This window comes from Anomaloglossus baeobatrachus, chromosome 6 (assembly GCF_048569485.1).
Source record: "Anomaloglossus baeobatrachus isolate aAnoBae1 chromosome 6, aAnoBae1.hap1, whole genome shotgun sequence".
Taxonomy (NCBI): Eukaryota; Metazoa; Chordata; class Amphibia; order Anura; family Aromobatidae; genus Anomaloglossus; species Anomaloglossus baeobatrachus.
Genome location: NC_134358.1, coordinates 184,232,453 through 184,254,089, shown reverse-complemented (window position 1 = coordinate 184,254,089; position 21,637 = coordinate 184,232,453). Strand labels below are relative to the sequence as shown.

General features: G+C 44.7%; 1 protein-coding gene across 2 annotated transcripts in view; it reads left to right on the top strand.

Moving 5' to 3' along the window:
* PTPN2 (protein tyrosine phosphatase non-receptor type 2) overlaps positions 1–21,637 on the top strand; it is a 112,868-nt gene that overhangs the window by 49,874 nt on the left and 41,357 nt on the right. For both annotated transcript variants that reach the window (XM_075316404.1, XM_075316405.1), the window contains exons 3-7: positions 13,530–13,630; positions 14,888–14,986; positions 18,501–18,638; positions 19,184–19,393; positions 19,570–19,713. In XM_075316404.1, coding sequence (XP_075172519.1) covers positions 13,530–13,630; positions 14,888–14,986; positions 18,501–18,638; positions 19,184–19,393; positions 19,570–19,713 — 692 coding nt within the window. The remainder of the gene's footprint in view (positions 1–13,529; positions 13,631–14,887; positions 14,987–18,500; positions 18,639–19,183; positions 19,394–19,569; positions 19,714–21,637) is intronic.

Sequence of the window (21,637 nt, the reverse complement as noted above, 5' to 3'; positions counted from 1 at the left end):
ACAAGGACACAATACAGAAATTTTGCAAGATAATTTTTGCCATGGGCAAACTGTTACCGCATACCAGCACCATTTACTGAAAGGAGGGCCGCACTAGCTCCTTTTATCCTTGTCACTTTTGTAATTGCGCTGTGTTGGTGGCGTAGGAGAAAAATGCCAGTGTGCACAAAAGCCTAAATATATGTAAATTATTAGTTTAGGAAATGCTTTAAACTCCGTCCTTGAGTTATTTGTTTAGCGAGTCAATTTTATTTATCAAGTGAATGCTTATACAGCGCTTACTGTAAACCCTCGGAAAACAGCTGATGAATGAATCATAAGTGTCTCTTGGATATTCCAGTAAGAAATGAATCTGTGTTTGTTCCCTAAGTCGATAAAAGGCCTAGCCAAATCAAGTCACACAGAAACCATGGAGCCATCACCACAATACTATGCAGCACAGTGACCGTTTTTCTTTTGGCTGCCTTTTGTGAAATTCCGGTCAGGGGAAGTTTTTACTTTTTTTGCGCATAAAAGACCAGTTGCCTAGTAAAGGTTATTTTTCATGGGGTGATTTCTTACGGGTAATTGATCATGATGACATATCATTTTGTATACTTGTTGAGTCTTGTCTATCTGGAAGTGAAATTGAATTCCTTAAAGCCGACATTTATCCAGCGTGTCGAGTCTTGTCCAGTTTTTCACATTAAACTGTTCAGTCTCCTGCTGCTTTCTTTATATATTTTTAACAAATCGTTTAAACAATTTTTATTTTTTTTAAACACCTTTTTGTAAACTTTTGTTGACTAAGAATGCTTTACAAAAGAAATGTGAATGAAAGACATCTAAATCAAATCAATATTTGGAGTGATCACCATTTGCCTCCGAAAAAAACATCAATTCTTGTAGATACTCTTGCACACAATTTTTGAAGGACCGCTATACCATCTTGAAGAACTAATCACATATGTTAGAAGGATTTGTACAGGCTGACATCCACATGTCTCTTAAAGTAATCAGAGACAGACTTGATGTTGAAATCTTGGCCATCTCATCACTTCCAAACCTTCTTCCGACTGAAGAACATTTTAACGGATTGTCCAGACTCTTGATAAGTCTGCAGTCACTTTGTGCGCACGCTGCCATGATTCCTCTGTATTCCTGGTGTGAGCGGTGGCAGTCCTATGACATCTTGCTGTCACAATTTAGCAATTTTCAGTCACATACGGTAGTCACTCGAGACTTGTCTCAAGCGTGGATGGAAAAACCCAATTAATGACTGGCTTTGTTTTGGGTCATTATTTTTGTTCAGAATAGGTTTGGAGCCAGTCAGACACCTCGTTGATGGTATTGTGTGATGGATATGTATTTACCTTTATTTCTCAGCATTGCGGACACCATAATCATGAGTAAATCCCCAACACAATTTGCTGAACTGCAGCCTCAAATTTGCAATGAGTCTCCACTGTTCTGTACGGTTGCCTTGCAGACTCTCATTATAGCACCGTTCTCCAGCCATTTGGCTACACAAACTGCTTTGCATTACAGCCATGTGTTTTACACTTTGACTTTGACAGTCCAGAGCACCTGCTGCCATTTTTCTGTACACCATTTCCTAGATTTAGGTGAATGGTTGTCACTTTCCTTTGTTTCTATTTGGTTTTGGGCAGTAGTTCGAAAAGTAGAGAAGTGTAGATGGTTCCCACTAGTTGCTGTCAGTTATACCCAGCAGTGCTTATCAGTTAATCTTCTGAGTTAGAAGGGAAGTAAGCATGTGTCTTATCTGCTGCACTGAGTTTCCTTGGCTAATACGGTGTCTATGGTCCTCAACTTTACCCGTATCTTGATGCTTCTTCAAAAGAGCCTGAATAACACATATTGGACCATCAGTTTGCTTTGAAATCTTTGCCTGGGAAAAAACTTGCTGAGGTTTTATTTCACAAGTCCTACACCATGGCAAGACTAGGCAGAACACCACCGGTATTGTGTCTTCTGGGTGTGTCCGTGTTTCCATGTGTATGTGAGTTATAACATAAAACTACCTTCCCACAACCTCACCTTTTTATAGCACAGTTTGGTTAAAATGATCATGAACAATATCACCTATTTGGTATATTTGGTTACTCCTGCAAATTCTGCAAAATCCCTGACGTTGAGGCAGGGCTGTGGAGTCGTTAAACCAAACCTCCGACTCCTCAATTTCTCTTGCACCGACTCCGACTCCTACATATATTGCTTATAGTTAGGTGAAAAATTTATTGTAATACATGAACATGTGTATGTGAACATCAGACATTTAATAATTTTTATGATACAATAATCAAGATATTTGGATAGAACATAAAATATATTTATTGGATACAACTTTAGAACACAAACTGTAATAAATTGTAAATATGTAATACACTATGTAATATACAGTAGATTACATATATATCTTGTGTGTGTGTATGTATGTGGGTGTATTATATATTTACATATTGTATTACATATTTACAATTTATTAGTTTTTTTGTGTTCTAAAGATGTATTCCAATAAATGTTTTATGTTCTATCTAAATATCTTGATTATTGTATCATAAAAATAATTAAATGTCTGATGTTCACATTGTACTACAATACATTTTTCACTTAAACATAAGCATTATACTAAATGTTATTATTTAGTAAAATATTCAGCACATTCTGCATTGCACTACTGTCCCCAATTTATTATATATTTTAGGAGTCAGTCAGTGCATTTTATACCGACTCCGACTCCACCAAAATGAGCTCCGACTCCACAGCATGCGTTTTGGATGCATTTGTGACAGTGCGTTCCCCCGGCAATTTAGCTCTGCTACATGCCGGCGGACAGCAGACACAGACAGTCGCGCGATGAGAATGAACTCGGGTGAACTTCACCCGACTTCATTGTCATACCGCGGCTCTGTGTGTGGCGTCCTGATTAGCGGTCACCCGTGAAGCACTCACCGGTGTCCGCTAATCCCCTGAGTAACTGAAGTGAGCAGCACAATTAGCGCTGCCGTCACTCAGGTTACCCGCACAATTAGCGCTGCCATCACTCAGGTTACCCGCGGCCAGCTGGAGTCCTCCACCTGAGACTGCAACTCACTTGTGACTTGATCGCTGATCGCACGGCTCACTTCAGTTGCTGCGTGGAGCTGACAGAGGGCGGTCTGGTCTGTGACCGCTCTTGTAAGCTTCATGTAGCAGAGCTGAGAGCATCGCGGGACCTCGTGTGGAATACGTCGGACCTGGAGGGGTATTTGGAGATTTGAATAAAGAGGTGAAAGAGGGTGTTGTTTTTTGTTTTTTTTTTTCTTCCAAATAAAGGGTTTTTTTGGGTGTTTGTGTTTATTTACTTTCACTTACAAGTTAATCATGGGGGCTGTCTCATAGACACCTGTCATGATCAACCTAGGACTTAGTGGCAGCTATGGGCTGCTGCCATGAACTCCTTATTACCCCGATTGCCACCGCACCAGGGCAATTCGGGATGAGCCAGGTAAAGTCCCGGGACTGTGGCATCTAAAGGATGCGGCAATTCCGGGTGGCTGCTAGCTGATATTGTTAGGCTGGGGGGCTCCCCATAACGTGGAGCTCCCCATCCTGAGAATACCAGCCTTCAGCCGTGTGGCTTTACCCTGGCTGGTATCAAAATTGGGGGGACCGCATGTCGTTATTTTAAAAAATTATTTATTTTACTGCACGATATAGTCCCGCCCACCTGTAGCTGTGATTGGTTGCAGTGAGACAGCTGCACTCAGTGTGGGGGCGTGTCAGACTGCAACCAATCATAGGCACCGGTGCGTGGGGAAAGCAGGGAATACCAGATTGCATAATGAGCATTTTCAAAAGAGGAAAAGCCGCCGGAGCAGTGTGACAGCCGTGCAGCGCCGCGCCCGTGATCGGGGATCAGTGAGAGGGGGAGAGACTGACCTACAGACAGAGAGAAACGAACCGACAGAGACAGACAGAGCGACCAACTGACAGAGACCGACCGACAGACAGAGGGAGATTCACCGACATCCACAGACAGATAGACTGCCATTGACCGAGAGAGACTGAAAAGTCTCGCTCTGTCAAAAAAGCCTGCGGAACGCAACAAAAATACAGTCCAAGTGCATTTTGGTTGCGTCGTGACCCACATCATTGATTTCAATGGGTGGAGAACGTAGCTACAATGCACAAAAGTGACATGCTGCTTTTTTTTCCCCGCAGCGATTTTGGGCATCCAAAAATGCTGCGTTTACAAACGCAGCGTGTGCATTGATTTTTTGGCTTTCTCATAGACTTTGCTGGGGAAGCTGAACGCATGCAATTTGGCACTGAAAACGCTGCAGTTCAAAATGCAGCGTTTCCGTGGGAAAAAAACGCAACGTGCGCACATAGCCTTAATCTGTTTTATGTGCGTATGAATGAGGCCTAAGATTTCTCTTGTTCATTCACTTTGCATTTTGTGACTTATTAAAAATGACTTATTAACACTTGTATTTATTAAACTATTCTAACTTTGCAGCATTTTTCCACACCTGTCTATGGCTAGTTTCACACTTGTGTTCAGCGGAGTCCGTCACTATGGAGAATAGCGCAGTCCGTTAACGCACTGCGCTATTCTCCATAGACTTGTATGGAGAACGCACTGTAACGCAAGTGTCTGCGTTGCATCCGCTGGACAACGCAGCGTCGTTATTTTGGCGCTGCGTCGGGCGGAAGGAACGCAGCATGTAACGTTTTTTTGAGCAGCCGAATCCTCTGGATTCCACTGCGCGTGCTCTCTCTGGCTCCCTCCACCCGTAACCAGGGTACACATCGGGTAACCAAGGAACCCTGGTTACGTGTGTCGGGAGCCCGACACTTCGCCGCTCGGCCCGGCCCCCTCCCGCACTCCGTATGTATACACACACACACGCGCACATACACACACACTCACCTATCCCCCAGCGATGCAGTCCCCGCGGCACTGACGTCCTCAGCCATGGCCCCGCTCGTCGGCTCCACCTACTTCGCACTCCGCCCCCTGCTCCCGACCCCCGCACAGATTGTCGGCGACCGAACGATCGGCTGATCACCCGGCGGCCGGCTACTGGTAGTGATCAGCTGATCACCCGGCGGCCGGCTACTGGTAGTGATCAGCTGATCACCCGGCGGCCGGCTACTGGTAGTGATCAGCTGATCACCCGGCGGCCGGCTACTGGTAGTGATCAGCTGATCACCCGGCGGCCGGCTACTGTGAGTGATCAGCTGATCACCCGGCGGCCGGCTACTGTGAGTGATCAGCTGATCACCCGATCACCCGGCGGCCGGCTACTGTGAGTGATCAGCTATTCACCCGGCGGCCGGCTACTGGTAGTGATCAGCTGATCACCCGGCGGCCGGCTACTGTGAGTGATCAGCTGATCACCCGGCGGCCGGCTACTGTGAGTGATCACCCGATCACCTGGCGGCCGGCTACTGTGAGTGATCGGCTGATCACCCGGCGGCCGGCTACTGGGAGTAATCAGCTGATCGTTCACAATAGTCTGCCGACGGTAAAACTGTGAGAAAAAAAAAAATTGCGTTGCTTTGCAGCATCCGTTGTGCCACTATATGCAATGCATCCGTTGCATCCGTGACACAACGCAATGCAACGGATGCCGTTCAACGCAAGTGTGAAACTAGCCTAAAACTTTTGCACAGTATATTGCTTTAAGGCTGCTTCTCACTTGCGAGTTTCTCGCAGTAGAGCAATGCGAGAAAAACTCGCATTGGAATCGGACACATGTCAATGATTCAGCTCGCATTTGCGATTGTTTTTTTTTTTTCTCAGTCCAAATCGGACTGAGAAAAAAATCGCAGCATGCTGCTTTTTTGCGAGTCTCTACTGCGAGTTTCTCCAATGCAAGTCTATGGGAGCATGTAAATAATCGGATGTCACAGGACGGCACTCACACCATCCTAGTGACATCCGATTTTCTAAATACATTTCTCGCATGTTTCCTAAAACACTGGAAACGAGTGATGTCTCACAATGTCTGTCAATCACTATTCTCTGTCAGTCGGTCTCTCCCTCTCAGTCTCTATTCTCTCTCTGTCGGTCCATCACTATCTCTGTCCCTCTCTGTCTGTCGGTCATTTTCCCCTCCTCTCTCATACTCACCGTTCCCCAGCGCGGCGCTGCACGGCATTCACACTGATGCGGCGGCTTTTACTATTTTGGAAAAGCCGGCCGCTCATTAAACAATCTCGTATTCCCTGCTTTCCCCGCCCACAGGCGCCTATGATTGGTTGCAGTGAGATACGCCACCACGCTGAGTGACAGGTGTCTCACTGCACCCAATCACAGCAGCCGGTGGGCGGGTGTATACTGTGCAGTGAAATAATTAAATAATTAAAAAAAATGGCGTGCGGTCCCCCCCAATTTTAATACCAGCCAGATAAAGCCATACGGCTGAAGGCTGGTATTCTCAGGATGGGGAGCTCCACGTTATGGGGAGCCCCCCAGCCTAACAATATCAGTCAGCAGCCGCCCAGAATTGACGCATACATTAGATGCGCCAGTTCTGGGACTGTACCCGGCTCTTCCCAATTTGTCCTGGTGCGTTGGCAAATCGGGGTAATAAGGAGTTAATGGCAGCCCATAGCTGCCACTAAATCCTAGATAAATCATGTCAGGCGTCTCCCCGAGATACCATCCATGATTAATCTGTAAATTACAGTAAATAAACACACACACACACACACACACACACACACACACACACACACACACCTGAAAAAATCATTTATTAGAAATAAAAAACACAAACAAATTCCCTCATTACCAATTTAATAAGCCCCAAAAAGCCCTCTATGTCCGGCGTAATCCACGGACCTCCAGCGTCGCTTCCAGCATGAAGGTGACAGGAGCTGCAGCAGACACCGCCGCTCCTGTCACCTCCACGCAGCAACTGAGGTGAGTAGCGCGATCAGCTGAGGTGTCACTGAGGTTAATCGCGGCCACCGCTGGATCCAGTGGCGGCCACCAGGTAACCTCATACATTACTATAAGATGGGCAGAAGTATGGACACATTACATTACTATATTATGGGGACAGGGATGGGCACATACTACATTATATGTGCGGTGGATGAGAGGTGATTGTGCGGTCACTGATTAGAGAAGCAGGATCACTGCTCTGTGCTACCAATCATTCGTTATACAGAGCAGTGATATCTCATCTGTGCAGCACAATCACCTCACATCCACCGCACATATACTGTAGAAATGTGCCCATCTTTGCTGGAGCGATAAGAGGTCAGTGCTGGGGCAGAATACTGACAGCCAATGTGTGGTCAGGGGGCATGGCTGACAGTGAGGCCGGGCGGTGCCAGCTCTGACTGTGAGGTTCGGCAGTCAGGCATGCCAAGTTTGCTTGAGCTGCATGTAAACAAAGTGTGCAGAGAATAAAGGGATAACTCAAGAGGAACAAAAGTTAGAAAACAAAAGTAATGTAGGGGTGATTTATATGACAATACAGCATAGATTAGCTTACAAAAAATTTTGGAGTTTATGTTGGATACTCCTTTAAGTCCTGAACCTTTTAAAGGGAGTATCAATTTACACACAGGTTCTTGCAGGAGATCTTTTGCAAGGATGAGACCGACCTTCAGTTTAAAAATCTGCAGAAATGTTCTGGGATAAAAATGTCTTCATGTAAGTGGCAAATGAGATGCTCTGCATACCATGGGTAGCACTCAAGGTCTGGATCATCCTTCTACTTTCTTACTGGCTAGCTCTGCCCCTGCACAGTGCTTGCACTGAACAAGCTGGTAAAACGTTGAGGAAGTGCACGCTGGAGCGCACCACTCACTCATGGTGGTCTGAATTTTTAATATGAATGTTACTTTGACGCATACCATCTATACTTAGACATGGTGTACCCCTTTTTTCTCCCTGTAGCACACTCACAGGACTAGTCCTAGCATAGAGGGCATTATAAAGCGATACTGAGCAGTGTATATGTTAATCCAGCATGTACATGTGTCTCTCTCTCTGCTCCTCCCCCTCTTTCCTGCATAGACCTTTTGTCAGCTGTGATCTGATCTTTCACACATCAGTTTTTGCCATCCGTCACAATCTGTTGGATAGACGGATCCGTCGCAGATTGTGGAAAAACTGATGCGACGGATCCATTGAAAAAACTTATCTGTTGCATCATATACAGTGTTTTTACACCCCATCTGAGCATGCTCCGTTAAAAAAACGGAATCTGTTGGCGGATTCCGTCATTTGACGCATTAAGACGGATCTTTCTCCCATAGGCTTCCATTATACCAAACGACGGATCTGTCGCCGTCTGTTTCTTCGACGTAGACAGTTACCTTGTCCGTTATCTCCGTCCGAAGGACAAACAATTTTCGACGGATCCGTCAAACAACGTATGAAACGTGAGGTAATCCATCGCAATCCGTCACTAATACAAGTCTGAGGGAAAAAAATGATCCAGTGGCGCCAGATCTGTTTTGTTTTTATTTTCAAAATTCGACGGATTGTGACTGATGGCAAAAAAACTGATGCGTGAAGAGGGCCTAAGCGGTCAGTCTGCCTTATGACCAGGACGGCTAGATGGACTTCAGCAGCTTTTCAAAGTAAATGTTGCGTTTAGGAGGCAGTGAGAAGTGGCTTATGAGTGGAGGAAGAAGCACACTTTTCTAATTAAGATCTATTACAGCCACTCTTCTATTCTCCTGTAGTAGTGATTTATCCAAAGTTTGTGTAAAAAAAAAAAAAAAACAAAAAAAAACCAACAAAAACCTGCCCATTTCAGCACTGTAATGAGTGTGCTTTCAATGCTCCCTCTAGTGTGAACCACACGCATGTAGTATGTGTTTAGTTTCTTTTTGAGCTGAAAATTAGTTTTAAAAGCTACAATGTCCATTTGTGCTTGAACAATCGGAGTAAAAGTAAACTTCTTTAATTTGTCCTTCAATGATTGCATTAATATACCCAATAGTGAATGACAGCCAACTAGTGTATCACACTGGCCAGACAGCCAAAAAGGGAAATAGATGAGATGACCCGTAGTGTTTTGTGTTTACATACATTGATAGGAATATTGAGGAGATGAAAAGTCCACGGGTTGCTTTTGTTGAGCAAGCAGTAGCGGAGAAGCTATAAAGGGGGGCAATTGGGGAGAGTAACTAGGGAGGGAAGAGTCACAACGGAGTTTACTCTGGAAAAGGCTTATTAGGGCGATTTGTAAGGTAAAAGTGGTGCTCCTGCTATATTTTGCTAGCCAGTATGTGTTCTTAAAAAAAAAAAAAAAAAAAGTTTTGAAGATATGTAATTTACACAGCATTTTCGCACTGGAAACCAAATGCAGAAAAATGACTGCTATTCTCTGGTATTGGTGTGGGGGGAGACATGGGACGGTGCACAATAATGGTCATTGTGTGATATGGGCATTTTTGCCTGTCTCCATTCATCAGTACGAAAACAGCAATTTACTGTGATGTAATTAAGTATAGTCATACCGGTTCTACTCCGTAATCGCAAATTATAGGATTCCTTACACAGGAAGAAACTGCAGAACTTATCCTCCTAAGTGTTGTTGTGTGATAACGCACACCTTGTGTGTGGGATCCAATGTGCCATATCCTTGCCTTAGAAGACTGATCCAGTGCCTAGAGAACATTATCTGTACACCAACATGATGTGCACTTGTGCAGGCCACTTTTTTGATGCTATATAGTAGGGATAGTTGCTGCTGGCAAGGATATTTAGATCACAGTATATGAGACCATTTAGTGTATTTCTTTTGATGTACACTGTGTGCACAATAATTAGGCAATTAGTATTTTTGATATATTTTCATAATTGAACAATTACAGCGCTGTCAGGCAATCCAAAAGGTTAAAAGGAAAGTCAGCAGGTTTTTGCTATATAATCTGAAGACCGCAAGCTGTAAGGGTTAAAACAGAATTTAGCGATGCCCCCTTCTTGTTAAGGTATGAGCAGTTTACAGGAAATGCTTGTTTTAGCACCAGGACCTTATGATTTGTGGACTTTATTGCCTCATGTCTTAGTCTGACACGCCCCCTTCTGTGATTGGCAGCTCACGATCTATAGACATTTTATGTAGTCTGGTGTGGGTAAGGGCAGCTCTATCAGCTCTGCTGTATGCCAAATCTGAAAACCCTGTGTCAAAATCGCCGCACCCAGTAAAATAAGGGATACATTGTTGAATTCGGGCTCTCTGCCTAAATTGTGCTGTTGAGGTAGCAAGAACCTGCTGACGACTCCCTTTTTATAAACCTAAATATTTAAGAAAGTATAAGTGAGGTTTTGTCTTTCTCGGGAGAATATTTCTGAGTGTAATGTTTGGAGGGCTATTATTGTGCAGAATTATTATGTAACTAAATAAAAAATGAAAAGGTTCCTATCTCTGTTGCTTTTAATCTGTTACAGTGAGAATAATAACCAAACAACTCAAAATGATCAAAAACACAAATCATTGAAAAAAAAACAATCAGTGACCAATATATTAGCCGCCATTCTTTTCTTTAAATCCTAAGCCGTCCATCTATAGTCTTTGTTTTTTTTTATCTGATGAACTTTTTGGGCAGCTCCAACCACAGGCTCTGTTCAGAGACATTCACTGTAAATCACCTGTGTATAAAGGGCCCACAAGTTCTCAGTAGGGTTTAGTTCAGGTGAGGAAGGGGCCATGTCAATACTCTTACATTTTTTTTTTTCAATGCCTTTATTGGCTAGCCAAACAATTGAATACTTTGATTCATGTAATGGAGCATTGATCTGCATAAAAATCCTGGTTTTCTTGAATGATGCAGCCTCTTCCCTGTACCACTGCTTGAAAAAAGTGTCCTCTAAAAAGTGGCAGATTTGGGAATCGATTTTGAGTCCATCTTCATCTTCAACCCAGTAAGGGCCAACTAACTCACCTTTAATAATACCAGTCCATATCATTACCTCACTGGCGTCTGAGTGGATGTTACAGTAAGGACTGTCGATACTAATCAAGACATGGGCTCATCAATCTGGTCCATCAAGGGCTGCTCTCCTCTAATCAGGACCTTTTAAACTTTTGCAAAATCTATCTTCAGATATTTCTTGGCTAAGCTTTGACATTTCAACTTGTCTTGTTCAGTGGTGGTTGGTTTCAGCTTCCCTTACCTTGGTCATATCTCTGAGCTGAGCACTGAACACCTTACACTTCTGGACCCTCCAGAGAGGTTGCAGTTCTGGAATATGACAGCACTGGAGGACAGGGACGCCACTAGGAATTTCAGGGCCCCATACTGGTAACATTTTCGAGCCCCCTTGGGACTCCGCCCAGGCTCCACCCCTCAAACCTTCCACACTCATTGCCTCTCTTGGAAAAACGTGTGTGTATATATGTGTGTGTGCGTGTGTATGTATATATAATATATATTACACCCCCCCGGGCACGTGCGGGTATATATGTTTCCAGCCTGATTTCTGACCCTTCCTGCTGAATATATCCTCCTCCCGGTATATATGTCAACAGATTGGTAAATCATATAAATCATGTAGGAGACGCTGAAAGCACGTACATCACAGGAGGGGCTGGGGACATACACACATCACAGCAGGAGGGACTGGGTGCATATACACACATCACAGCAGGAGGGACTGGGTGCATATACACACATCACAGCAGGAGGGACTGGGTGCATATACACACACGTCACAGCAGGAGGGACTGGGTGCATATACACACACGTCACAGCAGGAGGGACTGGGTGCATATACACACACGTCACAGCAGGAGGGACTGGGTGCATATACACACGTCACAGCAGGAGGGACTGGGTGCATATACACACGTCACAGCAGGAGGGACTGGGTGCATATACACACGTCACAGCAGGAGGGACTGGGTGCATATACACACGTCACAGCAGGAGGGACTGGGTGCATACACACACGTCACAGCAGGAGGGACTGGGTGCATACACACACGTCACAGCAGGAGGGACTGGGTGCATACACACACGTCACAGCAGGAGGGACTGGGTGCATACACACACGTCACAGCAGGAGGGACTGGGTGCATACACACACGTCACAGCAGGAGGGACTGGGTGCATACACACACGTCACAGCAGGAGGGACTGGGTGCATATACACACGTCACAGCAGGAGGGACTGGGTGCATATACACACGTCACAGCAGGAGGGACTGGGTGCATATACACACGTCACAGCAGGAGGGACTTGGGCACAAACAGGACTGGCGGTGGCACGGACAACACTAGAGGGGCACAAACAGGACTGGAGGACATGAACAGGACTGAGGGAGCACAGACAGCACAGGGGGGTGTGGCACACAGCACTGGAGGGAGAGTTGCTCACAGGACTGGGAGGCAGGAGGCTCCCCGCAGAGGGGCAGGAGGCTCCCCGCAGAGGGGCAGGAGGCTCGAGGCTCACAGCAGGGAGGCATGAGACCACGGGCCGGAGGTTTCCCACCCCTGATCTAGCTGAAGCAAGACAGGGGCAGGGGTCGGCAGGTCTGTGGTCGGGGGGGGTGGGGGGGGGCTGTGGGCTTGCGGCCGGCGGGTTTGTGGTCGGCGGGTCTGCGGACGGCTTAGCGGGCCCCCCTCGGGCTGGGATCAGCTGGCGGGCCTCCCCACCACCTCACCCATCCCCCTGGCGATCTTCTTCAGCTATCAGCGCTTACCTGTCACCACCGGATGCCATGTCCTCGCCACCTCCGCGTTGACCTCATCACAGTGCTGTGTGATGACGCCCCCCCTCCCCTACTCTACTCGCTTCCGGCCACATGGCTAATTTGCATGCGATGTCCTAGAAGGGCTTCGCCTGCAATTTAGTTGTGTGTGCAGTGGCAGAAACGACACGGCCGGGCCCCTCTGCTGCGCCTTTGACTGGGGCCCGATGAAGAGAAGGGGCCTGTCCTGCCTGGGGCTTAACAAACCCAAGTAATTACCCCGGGCCTGACCGCCCCCCCCCTCTCTTCACGGGGCCCGGTACAGCAGGCACAGTAGTAATGCCCTGATGGCGGCCCTGCTGAATAATGGGTTCCTGGTCACTTCTTGTTTGGTTCAACTGCAAAATGATTGAGGAGATGTCAGTCGTTCACCCCCCTCCCCTCCACCCTCCCCACCCACACATATTTGAGACCCTGTTGACTATTTGTAACAAAACTTTTGATGATTGTTGTATCTTACCTTAATATTTTAGCAATTTCAAAAGGGTTGTATCACTCTGTAAGACTTTCCTGAGTCAGTTACGTTTTTTTTATTTTTTATTTTTTTTTGGCCCATTTTGCATATGGAAAACAAACTGCCTAATAATTCTGCCCACTTTAATAAAGGGTGTTGTATCTTTAGGCCATACACTCTCTCATTGTAAATACACATCACCTGATCTACTTCATGCAATAAGCATTCAAGTTTATAGAACTTGAAGTCTAGAAAATCTGTATAAAAATATGATATGGTCAAAATACTCATATAATTCTGCACACTGTGTAATTGAAGAGTAAAAAGTGATAAATTGCCTCCATTCGTTTTTTCTTTTGCAGATGATCATAGTCGGGTCAAGCTACAAAATGTCGAAAATGATTATATCAACGCCAGTCTTGTCGTTGTGGAGGAGGCCCAGAGAAATTATATCCTAACACAGGTAACTAGAGGGCAAATAATATAGACTAAACTGAAATGTAAGAACATAGGAGCACCGCACAAAATGTTATAGTACACTTACTGCCGTCCTTGGATGTGAAACCAATCCATACTTACCTGTTCAGCTCTATGAAAGGCCTGTGTTGGTCTTTGGTTACCAGCTCCACCGATGCTGCTGCAGACAATAAGTGGCCTCAGTGACCACCTGCTGTAAAGTCTGCCACCAATGGCCGTATTGGGGTACATTATCACTGACCGCTGTAAAACAAAGCCCAGTGAGGGACCACAAAGATTTTTGTTGGATTGTAGTAGAAGTTGAAGCCGGTTGTTTTTGTTGAGTGTGAGCACTTGGGCAAACATCACTACTATGAAAAGGGTTTAAAGGGCTGTCCGTGTTGAGAGAGTTCAACAATAGGCTTTGGGTTGAATGCAGTGGACTTGTCTACATTAAAAACTATGAAACTAAACCTTTATAAAATGGATATTTTTTTTTATTATAAATTTAACGGCCTCTTAATGATTACTTCTGGTAGTTCTGCTTTTCCTGTCTACTACCGCTCAGTCACGGTTCCTCAAAGTTCAGTGCCGGATTCACTTCTGCTTTCTATATACCATTTCAGCTGGTAACCCGATCAACGTGTTTTGCTTTTTTTTTTCTCCAAAAACCTCTTAATAGCCACTAGTCCAGTGAGATTTCTCTTTTTGCTCGTAATAAACACAGTTGGTGTCTGTGAGATGTATCTGCTGTACCAACATTTGAGTCCTTTATTAAACGTCTTCAGGATCTGCCCTACACTCAAGGCTGTAATACAAATCTGTGTTACTTGCATGCATAATATGACACACGCTGGTGGCCCATACCGTCCATCAGTGTGTCTACTATGGTTGTCATCTTCCCTCTTTAAAGCCTCTTGCGGCAGTGTCTAGGACTTCTCCCATGCTGCACCTATATTTTGTCATGCTCTTCTTTTTGGCATCTGATGACTGATTATCACAATCTCAGACTTGCTGTGAAAGCATCTATTCTAGGAAGTTGGTCACATCTAATAAATGTAGTAAAATTATAACCCACATAATTACCTCCATTCCCCTCATCCACAAGGAGAAGGCTTATGTGGTCCTCTGGGCTTAGTTTCATTGTTCGTAAACCTTCTTTTGTTTGACAGCTTCCCCTGTAAAGACTGTAGAGTTTCTCGACCCTGTAGAAATATGAAAGCGTCTGCCTCCTTTGTAAGTCTTTGTTCTTTTCTTTTCACAGGGCCCTCTTCCCAATACCTGCTGTCATTTCTGGTTAATGGTCTGGCAGCAGAAAAGCAAAGCGATTGTCATGCTGAACCGAATCATTGAAAAGGATGCGGTAAGTGTGCAGCTCAATGTGTTTTTCTCAGAAATGAAGTCATGTGCTCTACCAGATGCAATCGCTTTCACATCTCCATCTGCTGTCTCTGTGTAGCAGTATTTCCTGGCTGTAGATTGCGTTCATGCCCTGATATTTTTCATCTTGATTTGCTTTGCATTGCTCGCAGGCTATTTTTTATTGATCTGTTCTGCTTATAATTAATCACTTTGTATCATTCATGTATCTCACATTATATAGCCAGCAACTCGTATGGAGCTGTATTCTATTGCGGAGTATGATACGACTGGGCGAAATGTTTCACAGCACCAATTGGGGGGAAACGTAATTTTTTTTTCTTGGGTATTTAACATTTAGGCTGGGGGATACACGGCAACTTGTGTTGCGCATTTATTTTAGGGCTCTGATTTTGACAAGTTGCTGATAAGTCGCACACAAGTCGCATGTATTGTGTCACTTGCATTAAGGTCTATGGCAAATGTGACTCAAAGCCAGCAAAAAAATCCTACATAGTTGGAAACCTTTGCGACTGTGTTGCAGTATATCACAGGGTGGCACCATTGGTGCTTTACACGCTGCGACATTGTTAGCGATCTCGTTAGCGATGTTAAACACTAGATCGCAGATGCGATCTGCCGAGATGGCACATGCGACAGGCGCTATAAACATTACCTATGAGCGATCTCGGCAGATCGCAGCTGCGATCTAGCGTGTCACATCGCTAACGAGATCGCTAGCGATGTCGCAGCGTGTATAGCACCCTTTAGGCTGCTTTCACATCAGCGTTTTTTGACGGACGTTAAAAAAAACGGCAAATGCATGTAACCGGATCCTTGAGAAATGCGTTGTCATTTCAATGTATTTTCAATAGATTCGCGGTAAGATGCGTTTTTTTTACCTGGTCTCAAAACCGCTGCTTGTAGCTTTTTTGAGCTGTGGCCAAATACTGCAGGTCATTGAATCCTGACTGTACTGCACGCAACCGCAGGTGAACAGTGGTATGCTGATAGAAAGGATCCTATTTGCTCTACTGAGCATGCCCAGAAAGCAGCCTGTCTCTCCCTCTCCCGTAAAAGAACACTTGCGTTTTCATGCGTTCAACATGAATCAACAGGATCCAGTCATATGCGGTTTGCAGCCTTATACCCAATGTTGCAGTGTTTCGCTTTCTACAGGTTTTTGCTACGCTATCCAAGAGCAGCATGATGTAGGGACATAGACTGTTTGCTGTGGTATTTAACTTCTTGTTGCACTTTTGATCATCATTGTTTTCTCTGCTACAGATTTAGCAGCTCTCTGAATGCTGATCCCAGTGTAACCCCCACCTCCCACTACTGATTGGCCGTTTTCTGCTTATGTCCAGTCTACCCAGAAAGCTGCCAATCAGTGTTGGGGTTACACAGAGCATATATATGGAGCACTACATGAGCAGGTTTACTAGTCCATTAATAATAATCTCTTGATGATAAAATACTGATTTTTATCAAACTACAGTTAGCATTGTACTGTAAGGGAATGGGAATCCTTGCTGGAATCATGGTTTGTCTCTGCTTAATGCTACTCTCAGATTAGTTTGCAAAGGCCTAATGACAGATTTCCTGTTCAGGCAAAGTGTCACCAGGTTTTCACAATATAACTAAGGCCATCATCTTTACCACTTTTTTTTTAATTAATCTAGAAACCGGTCTATAATCCCCCAATTCACTCTGCAAATGGAAAAAATAATCCGTTGATACTTTTTGATACGTATTCTGAACAAAAACATAAATGCAACACTGTTTTTTGCTTTTGCTCTGATTTTTCATGAGCTGGACTCAAAGATCTCAGACTTTTTCTATGTACACTAAAGGCCTTTTTCTCTGACATGTAGAAAAATTTGTGAAGATATTTTACAATATCTGTATTAGGCTAGGATCACATTTCCGTTGTTTTGCATCAGTCACATGCATTGCTTGACGCATGTGACTGATGCGTTGTACAACGGATGACAAAGAACAGAAATCCTTGTCAAACTCCGTTGTGTGCGGGGGGCGGAGCGCGAGGGGGCGGAGCCGAGCGGGGCCGTGGCACTGAGGACGTCAGTGCCGTGGGGACTGCAGGGCTGGGGACAAGTGATTGTGTGTGTGTGTGTGTGTGTGTGTGTGTGTGTGTGTACGTGTGTGTACACATGCGGAGTGCGGGAGGGGGCGGAGCCGAGTGGGGAAGTGTCTGCCTCCTTGCACACGTATCCAGGGTAAATATCGGGTAACTAAAAGCAAAGCACTTTTTGCTTGGTTACCCGATATTTATCTTGGATACCAGCTTACACCGCTTAGCGCTGGCTCCCTGCACACGTAACCACTGTAAATATCGGGTAACTAACCAAAGCTCATTGCTTGGTTACCCGATGTGTATCCTGGTTACGGGTGCAGGGAGCCAGAGGGAGCATGCGCAGCAAAATCCTACGGATTGCGCTGCTCAAAAAACGGTACAGGCTGCGTTGCTCCCTCCCGGCGGTCAGTTAAAAACGACTGACTGCGATGCAGCGGATGCAACGCAGCATCATCAGTCACAATCTGTCACTAATAGAAGTCTATGGAGAAAAACTGGATTCCTGCAAAATATTTTGCAGGATACCGTAATTCCTCAAGGCGACGGATTGTGACTGATGGAAAACGGAAGTGTGAACCTAGCCTTATGGGGTGTGCCCACGATCAGTGTTTGCAGGGTTTTGGATGTAGTGTGTTTTTTGCTGCGTCCAAAACGCTGCATTGTACAGTACAAGAATTTTGGATGGGATTTCTAGAAATCCTGTGCCCACTGTGCTTGTTTTTTTCACAGCAAACACTGACCCGCAGTGCGTCTTTCCAGACCGCAGCATGTCAATTGTTTGCTGCGGATTCGCATTCGTCCTCCTTAGGGAAAACGCAGCGAGAGACCGTAGCACATCGAACCCTGATCGTGGGTACGAGTAGCTTCGGTCGCCTCCGTTCTCCTGAGAAGGAGACTCGCGGCCCCGCAGGTCAGGACCCGCTGCGTCCAGGATGCAATGAGTCCTGATCGTGGGCACATACCCTTAGTGAGAAATTCTCCATCAGCATATCAAGCTGCTGATTACATAGCATGATTATTGTACAGGTGTGCCTTAGGCTGGCCACACACCGACTGAGGTGGATGGATTATCTCGGCAAAGAAGAAGTGCTCACTAACACAAATTTGTGAACAATATTTGAGAGAAAATGTATTTTTGTGTACATAGAAAAAGTCTTTAGCTCTTTGACTTGAGCTCATGAAAATTGAGAGCAAAAACAAATTTGCCCTGCACATGAGGTAAGAGACATGGCTACATCAGGAGAACTATAGTACATTTGTAATTGGAGTATTTGCTATTATTATAATACGTACTATATATTGGGATAGGATCTTGTAGGTGGGAATAACACTCTGAGCAATTAATGATCATCACTATGCCTTTTTACCTTGGAGATGGGAATACCCCTTTAAAGTGACATATGTTCTATTTTTGTTGGAACAGGTAAAATGTGCACAGTATTGGCCTACTCCAGATGCAGAAGTACTTCTTTTTAAAGAAACAGGGCTATGTGTCAAACTAATATCTGAGGATGTAAAGCCCAATTACACAGTTCGGGTGTTACAGCTACAAAATATCAATGTAAGTAAGATTGTGCTCTACATTATGTATGTAATACTAACTAGAACATTTAAAGGAATTGTCCACTTCTAGGACAATTACTTCTCATGCCACATGTTTCCTCCTATTAAAATAAAAAAGCCTATTCTCTCCTCCGATGGGGTTGTGGCTCCAGCAGTGTCTGCGCGCATTCCCGCGGCTCACTTGAGGTTGTCATCACACGAGGATTGCGACCAATCACTGCATGCTTAGCCTCCTTCACACAAATGAGTTAACCAAGAGTAAGTGAGAGTTGCATCTGCCGCTCACTTCTTGTTGATTACTCCGGCATCCGAAGGCGAGGTGAGAGAAGCCAGCGGTGATGGGCGCAAGGCTCACATGACGTCACAACCTCAAATGAGCCTTGGGAACCGTGCCATCACCAGAGCGGAGTATAGGCATTTTTATTTTACTAGTGGGAAACCTGTGGAATGAGAAGGTTGTACTAGTAGTGGACAACACCTTTTCATGCTGTTTCTTATGATGGCACAAGTGCCTTTATAATCGTACTGCTTTTTTTCCTTCAGACTTCAGAGACGAGAGAAATCTATCATTTTCATTATACCACGTGGCCGGATTTTGGAGTACCGGAATCGCCAGGATCATTCCTTGATTTCTTATTTGAAGTCCGTAACTCTGGCTCCCTTGGTCCTGAATATGGGCCTTCCATTGTACATTGCAGTGCAGGCATAGGACGGTCGGGGACCTTTTCTTTAGTGGACACCTGTCTTATTTTGGTATGTTTTGGTTTTTGTTTTGTTTTTTATTTTTGCTCCATTTTTAGGTTTTAATGGATATTCGTTTAGTGTAGTTCTTCTTCAGGCTGGTGTTACTGGCGCACATTTTAAACTGGCTGTGATGTAGCGAGCTAGTAACAGACATGCGTTGAATGCTTTTTTACTATTCCTGTTAGATGGAGAAACGAAAGGATCCTTCTACTGTGGATATTAAAAAGGTGCTGCTGGACATGAGGCATTACAGAATGGGCCTAATACAGACGCCAGGTCAACTAAGATTCTCCTACATGGCAGTAATAGAGGGGACAAAGTCTATCATGGTAAGTTCTTATTTGCCTGCATTTTCTAGGTATTTATAATTGTGTAAACCGATCCATTAGGGGCAATCTAACATCCCCTGTGCCATTCTCCATACTGGCCTGGGAGCAGCTGATGCCATAACCATTATCCTCTATCACACTCTCGCCATTGTTATTGGGTGAAGATGTACAGCACTGAGCTCATGGCCCAGGCTTTTTACAAATTTAAGTGGGGCATTAAAATATCTGAAGTTACAAAGTCCACATAACGGTCACATTTTCCTTCATATTTGAAGATTTGTGTGGGAATGTAGAGTAAATGAGTCTTGCCCATGTGAGACAAATCTGGATGGGGTTTAGGGGTTCTCTGTGAATAGAAAAAAATTAATACCTAAAGGAAATGTCATTCATAAATAATTTCCTAAATGCGTTTAATAAGCAAATCACAATCATTGTGTCTAGAGAAGTAATCGCTAAAGAACTAAAATGGCCATCACCATGCTACACGGACAAACGTATCCTAGAATGTTAGGACAGATGCCCACTGATACAAAGCAAGAGAAATTGACAGTGTGACCTTGTATCATGTTGACCCAAAAGTTAAAACAGGGTCATATATTTTTTGGGTTGAAAAGATGGGGTAGGTTCCCCCCCCCCCCCAACCCGTAAACAAAATATGTACATCTATTCTTTAACGAAAATAAACATTTATTCAAATCTATTCATGTTCTCACATGTTCTGGAACATAATCATTACACTGCAGACCATGAATTCCATCATGAATTTCTTGAGAGCCCATTTCCTTTCTCCATGTAAAACAGCAATCTACATTAACCACTAAACAAAGTGTGTCCAGACAACTGCTGGAAACATGTAAAAAAAGAAAACACCTATTCCCAAATTATATTTAGTCATGAATAAATTAGAGGCATGTTTTGGTTTTTTTTTATTGATGGTTTTCAACTTTTGTGAGATTTGATACAAGTAATAAAGACCTACTTTTATAATGTATTCATGACTATCCATAATTTGTGAATAGGTCTTTTTCAATGCTGTTTGATTTATAGCCACATTTAGGTGTTGTGCATATGCTGCTTTTTTTTACCGCATTTTTCGGGTGCCGTTTTGGTACCTAAACTGCATGCATTTCCTTCCCCAGGAAAGTCGGAGATTTCCTTTTTGCTGTGAGCATGTTGAGTTTTTTTTGGCTGCATCTTTGTGGTGACCACAAAGATGCATGTCAATTCTTTTTGCGTTTTGTTCCTGCGTTTCGGAGGACTGGCAGATCAATCCCCCGCTGACGCAGTGTCGACAGGGGAATGGTTCCCTGGTATCTGGCTAGGATCCAGCACAAAGGGTAGGAGTAAGCGCTTCATACTTACCAATTCACCGTGGCGGCTGTCACACTGCTCCCGCGTCTTTCATTCTTCTTCCCAGGCAGTTCATTAGTCTCTTACATATCCACTGTTTTCCCCGCCCACCGGCATCTGTGATTGGTTACAGTCAGAAGAGGCTTCCAATCCAGACACCAGTGGGCGGGTCTATATCCTATAGTAAAATAAATTAAAATTTGCTTAGGATCCCCCCATATTATGATACCAGCACAGATAAAGCCTGGCAGCTGGTATTCTCAGGCTGGGGATACCCATGGTTTTAGGGAGCCCCCAAGCAAAAATATATATGCCTCCACCACTGCTACATCTGAAATTCAGTGAGAGCCATAAAACATGACTGCCTGCTGTGAACATCACGTAGCGACTGAAGTGAGCCGCGCAATCAGCGGTGACCTCACTCAGGTTAGCCGTGGCCACAGCTGGAGTCCTCCACCTGTGACCGCACATGACTTGTTATGTCCCTCCGATTGCGCGCCTCAGGTGGAGGACTCAAGATGTGGCTGCAGCTACCCTGAATGACGTCATCGCTGATCATGTGGCTTCCTTCAGT